The 5802-nt window shown below is 48.4% G+C and overlaps 1 protein-coding gene across 1 annotated transcript; it reads right to left on the bottom strand.

The window, feature by feature from the left end:
- Window positions 1–2108: 2108 nt before the first annotated feature.
- On the bottom strand, window positions 2109–5051 carry LOC125363940 (golgin subfamily A member 2-like). Its single transcript, XM_048363276.1, has 4 exons — window positions 4815–5051; window positions 3726–4718; window positions 2706–3632; window positions 2109–2603 (listed from the first exon to the last, which is right to left on the bottom strand). The coding sequence occupies exons 1-4, from the start codon at window positions 5049–5051 to the stop codon at window positions 2109–2111; spliced, it is 2652 nt and encodes an 883-aa protein (XP_048219233.1).
- Between the last annotated feature and the right edge of the window lie 751 nt (window positions 5052–5802).

The raw sequence follows: 5802 nt of genomic DNA, 5'->3' as shown, positions 1-5802 counted from the left end.
TATCAAAAGGGGGACAATAGAACCTGTATAAATGAGTATAATAGCCATTTTTTATGAAATCTCACACACTGTACCTTATTACATGTGCTATAATTTGACACCACCAGCAGCAGAGTAGGTTTGTTTATACAGCAAAACTACAGACGTTGAACAATGGATTCCACTAGGATGCTATGATTGCTTAAAAAATCAAAAGATGAGAGGGAATTTGGGGGTCTATTACTATTTTATGGAATTGCCATAATTGAAAATATGCTGATTAAATCCTCTGTCTATATTTGTAAGTCAATTGTCCATTAAATTTTCACATAGATATTACCACGTACTGGTTAGGTTCTTCAAATTGTGTGTCGTTTTCAAGCATGTTAATGTATTCTAAGAGAAGAAAAGTGTCTGCATTTGCTCACGGCCTAAAATTTATCTAGGCTTTTTGGCTTTTAGTTCACTGGCCCTCTAAAGATCCTCCTCACCCCAGGTGCATACGAATATATCATTAGACTCTATACTATATTTTCAGGTAGAAATTTTATTAACAAGGTCTATCATTCAGTTCTCATTAAAATCTCAAGATTGTGCCATCATTCTAGGTAGGAGAAAGTGATGCAAGTGTACACCATGCTGCAGTGACTTTGTCATCACGTGCTGGGTGCTAGCCACTGGTTTTTCCATGACACACCCTGGGAACTGTCCTCTCTCACACCACTTGCAGGCTGGGTGCCTCTGCTCTTATAACAAGGAGCTGGCTAGGTGGACAAACATTCACCAGTTCCAGTCCACTAAGATGCTGGAAAACCTTTTCTCGGACATTGAGCCTGATGCTGAATCATGACTCCATGACACGGGTCACATCCCACTTGTGCTAGCTTGGTTGATATCTCAGTGTCAAATGAAATCATGACTGCTAGGTCCATCCCTGGAAGGCTCCATGTAGATGCCCCCACCTCATTAAGTCTCCACCCAGTTACCTGGGTAAGCAGCAGACCTGGAGGCAGTTACCTCCCCTTTCCCTGAGGTGACATCATAATCCACCTGGCCACACCCCCCGTCCCTGCCCTAGATAAGGATGATGAAAAAATGGGATAAGGAAATGAGATTGCAATACTTCCTAAATATCTATCCAACAGATACACATATTTCTTTTTTTCTCTGATAAACCCAAATGATTTCTTGTCTTTAAAAATATACATATGCAGATAAATTGACTATGTATTACAAATTTCAGCTTTCTGCTTTACTCCTTCACGTCCTCTTATTCTTACTAATGATTGTGATTTTACGGCAAGAGTAATAGTCTCTTGCTGAAACAGTAGAATAGAACTTGCAGTCTTCTACCCTTCTTCCTCCCAATGAAAACACCTTAAACATTCCAATGTTCAATTTTATTGATTGAAACAGAAATTGCGCAATCATATTCTTTTAAATTAAACTATCTTATGAGGATTTGTAATATCCATAGATGATTCCTAAGTTGATGATGTCCAAATCATTTGAATCTGGAGGAACAATGTAGTATCACAGATAAAACCTTCATCCTACCTCTTGTCCCAAACATCATACTTTCCCTTCAGAAAAAATATGCTGTCCTGTGCAGACATGAAAAACAAACATGTTTACTGTGTATGTGTAAATAGCCGGGCCATTTCCCGCCAATAGTCACATCCAGTGCAACTCTGCACTGGAGACTAAGAGTGTGGTTCGTAAGTACGATCTGTAAAATAACTGGGATGAATTCCCGTGTAAATAGGTTTGTTAACTAAAATGTACTTTAAGATAAAAATCTGTCAATAAATGATTGATAAATTGACAAAAAGAAATATAATTTCACTCAGCATTTGTTGTGTTCTACGCGCAGAGACATATGACTTAGGTTGTCTCGTCCGACTCTGAGCCATTCTTCTGCCTGTATCCGCAGGCCTTTGACTCCTCGATTTCAGCTGCGTTAATTGAGCTTGTGACCACACTGGCAGAGCCAGTGTCAGGGGACAGGGAGAGGGAAAATAGTCCGGAAGAATGTGTGTAACACATTTGTAATTGTTTGTGTCCTTCCTGAGAGTAATTATTGGATATTCATCATGTTCTTCAGTTTGGACCAGAACGTGATGGGGCGTTCATTGCCCATGCCCCCAAGCTGTGTGGTGGACGGCTCTAGGGGGCACGGCACCCTCAGCCTCTACTGTGGATGGTTCCACGTCATAATCCTTGCTACCATCATCCTCCTTGCTACATTCAGTCTTCATGGGGCCTGCCAAGTCTGAAGTGGTGTCAGCAGCAGGGGGCTCGGTGTCTCCCTGCATCTTGTCCTGGCATGTCACGACTTTACCTGCAAGCTGCAACAGCAACTCCTGCAGCTCCTGCTTCTTCTTTTGTTTCTCCTGGGACAGTAGATCGACTTGCTCCCATTTCTCTTGATGCAGGGTCTCCAGGGTTTCTATCTGCTCTCTGCAGGCAATGAGGGAGTTTTCGATGGCGGCGATGTGCTCTGACAGCCGGCTGCATCGCTGTTGCAGGCCATCTGCTGCACTCTGGAAGTCCACCTTGTCAGGCAGGTCGGGGCTGAAGCAGATTTGCAGCTCCCTCTTGGGCACCTGTGTGTCCTGCTTCCTCTTCCCAAACAGGCCGTGGGTCCTCGTCCTGGGGAAGAGGCCCTCCTGCTCCAGCTTGGTCTGGCACTGGGCTCCCAGGTTGGCCAGGCACCTGCAGCGGGCCTGCTGCTCCAGCAGCTGCTGGCGGAGTTTTACCTCTTTGGCTTCAGCAGCTGAGAGTGCATTTTGATAAAAATCCCTCATTACTTGAGGGCTCTCTACATCGTCAGGGACGGTAACGTCGAGTGGGGTTGCCTCCTCCCCCCTTTCTTCCGCATTACTCACTCCTTGGCCTTCTGGAGGGGAACCCAGGACGCTCAGCTTGGCCTGCAGTTGCTCGTTCTGCTGCCATGCTGCTTCCAGGCATTGGAGAGTGTCCTGCAACTGTTCCCTTTCTGTCTGGGCCAGCAACGTGCTCTGTATTTGCTCCTGCTTCAGCTGCTCCAGCAGCTGGGTCTGCCTCTGCAGGTGCTCCTGCAGGGCCTCCTTTTCTGAGCTCAGCTGCCGATTGGAGGCTGTGTGCTGATCGCAGGTGGCTCTGAGTTCCTGCAGCTGTGTCCGGTATTGGCCCTGCAGCTCCTGCAGCTCCTGAGCTTCCTGGCTCGCTCTCTTCGCCACCTCTTTCCATTTCTGGAAATCCTTCTCCTGCTGCTCCAGCTTCTCCTGCAGCTGTTTCTTCAGGATTTGCTCTGCGCTCAGGGCGCTGGCGAGCTCCTCCTTCTCAGCGCTCAGCCGGTAGGCAGCGTCGTGCAGCTGGGCCAGCTGGTCTTGCATCTCTCTGTCTTGCACATGTGTGCATGTCGCGGTCTCCATGTCCCGATCCTTGGCAGGCCTAGGAATGGCTTCCTCGGCTGCCTGTTCCAGTCTCCACAGCCGCTCCTGTTGCTCCAGGTTCTGGAGACGGAGGCTGTGGTTTTCCTGCAGTTGAGATTGCAGCTGTTGCTTCAGGTCCTTTAACTCGTCCTGCATCTGCAAGGCCTGGGTTTGCAGCTGCTGCACAGCCTGAGCTGGTCCTGCAGGGGGCTGCAGCTCTGCCAGGTGTTCTCTAACCTCCTCCAGGTTGACCTCCAGCTCCAACACCTGCCTCTCCCCTTGCTCTCTCTCCTCTGTCTGTTGCTTCATCCCTTGGGATGGCTGCTGGACCATGTCCTCCCACAGGGCACTCTCCCTCCTCAGGGACATGGCAACGTTGTCCCTTTCTGACCTCATGGTCTTCACCACCCTTCTCAGGTTGTCCACTTGCCGTTTCAGCACTGCCCGCTCCTCTGATGCCTTTTGCAGCTTCTGAATTCTGCTCTGCATGTTGAGCTTTTGGGTCCAGAGGACTTCCAGTTTCCTTTGTAATTCGCTGTTGATTTCCTCCAAATCAGAAATTCTGCTCTTCTCCTGGTCTTCCAGGAGCTGGAGCTTCTTTTTTTGAGTGTCAACCCGTTGGGTGGTGACTGGGGACAATGCTATCTCTTGCTGTCCAACATGCTGCTGTGCAGCCCGCTGGTGGCGTGGTGGGTGGTGACTAAATGAGCCTTCCTGCTCCCTTAGTTTCTCCTTAACCACCAGCTGGATGCGAGCCAGGGCACAGCGTAAATTGGGTTCTTCAGAAACCAACATCTGTATGGCTAGCTTGTGAGCTTCCAATTCTGTTTGCAGTGCCTCGTTCTCTTGGGCTCTCCTGCAATTCTCTCTTCGGTGTTCATGCTGCAGGTGTTTCTTTTCTTTCTTCAGTTGGTGGAGCTCACTGGAGAGCTGTTGGTTTCGTAACTTTCTGGAGTGCAGGGTAAGCAGCAGGTGTTGGTAGTGCCTCTGCAGCTCCTCGGTGTTCTTGGGAGCTGTGAGACTCTCCACCCTGGAGGAAGGTCTCCAGCTGCACAAAGGCAGGACAGGCTCAGGGGAGGCGTGCTTTTTGGCAGTAGGCTCAGTTGATTGACCATACCCAGTGGTGTTTCTCTTGGGATGATCGCCCTTGATCGGTTTCTTCTTTGTGTTCAATTGTGCAGGTGCACTTGCAGGACAATTCTGCTGGTTTTCTTGCCGTCGTTGATTTGCTGCAGCTGTTTCATTTTCTCTCGATTGTTCAGACCTTCGAGCCCTGGGGCAGCAGGCAAGACAGAATCGCCACATTCCCAGGCGGTCTGAAATCTATAATCTACAATCTACAATCTACAATCTACAAACTACAATCTACAATCTACAATCATTAACAATGTCGTTTTCTCACTATACCCCTTAACTCACTGATTTTCGCTGACACCACTCGGCCACCTCCACCTCCCTCAACGGCTGGGAGTGGTGTAAGCCAACAGAGGGAATACCAGGGCTATTAGGCAGCAGAGGATATGGGTGTGGCCCCAAGTCTGGCATCCCATTGGTCAGAGAAAAGTGTGAAATAACAGAGGGTGTGGCCAGAAATTTGTGATCCAGGCACAATGGGTGGAGTCCTGATGACAGCTGCTCCTGCAGCCCTATCCACATCTAACTCTGTCCAGGGTAGTTATGGGCAAGAGTGGGACTTGCTACAGCTGGGTAGGTGCTCAGTTTTACCTGTACCTTTCCTAGCTTCCCTCACACAACAACTGTGGCCTCCCAGGCTTTCAATTTTCTTCCAGGAAGTGGCATCAAGAAACACAACCTGTCCAAATTATAACTGTTCTCATTCCGTGCAGAAGTAGCTCTGTTCTAACCACATTTGGTGACATTTGTATTGTGATCAGGGAGTCACTGAGTTTGCTGAATTCTTGATATAACCTGCTCTTGCAGTCCCTGAGGAACTGGACAGCTCAGAGCCATCACAGGTCCAGGGCTCCTCTGCATGAGTGTTTCCCATGTTGCTTACGCAGGCCTTGCCTAGTGCAGCACACCTGGTCTAGTGATCTCAGAGGAATCAGAAAGACAAATGGGAGAAATGAGAATGTCCTGCTTCTGTCAAGGAGTATGTGACATCTACACCAACACTAAGAGTAATGTGCACTTAACTGAAAACAAATCTAACCAAGTCAACTACCCAGCCACTTCCTAATGATGTTGTGTCCACAATCCAGTGTAATGCCTTGAGAGCACAAAAATCCATGGGGGCATGGGTAAAGGGGGCAAAGGAGTTTTATTTAAGAACCCCCAAACCAGAACCAGCACAGCCTCCACCTCCAAACCCAGGCCTGTGGGTGATTACCTTGTCCTGGGCTAAGTACCCAGAACTCAGAACTGAGAACCAAGAGCAGCCTCTGCC

This window comes from Perognathus longimembris, chromosome 15, assembly GCF_023159225.1.
Source record: "Perognathus longimembris pacificus isolate PPM17 chromosome 15, ASM2315922v1, whole genome shotgun sequence".
In the NCBI taxonomy this organism is placed as follows: Eukaryota; Metazoa; Chordata; class Mammalia; order Rodentia; family Heteromyidae; genus Perognathus; species Perognathus longimembris.
Note: the sequence above shows the minus strand (reverse complement) of the source record. Positions and strands in the feature narration are given on the sequence as shown.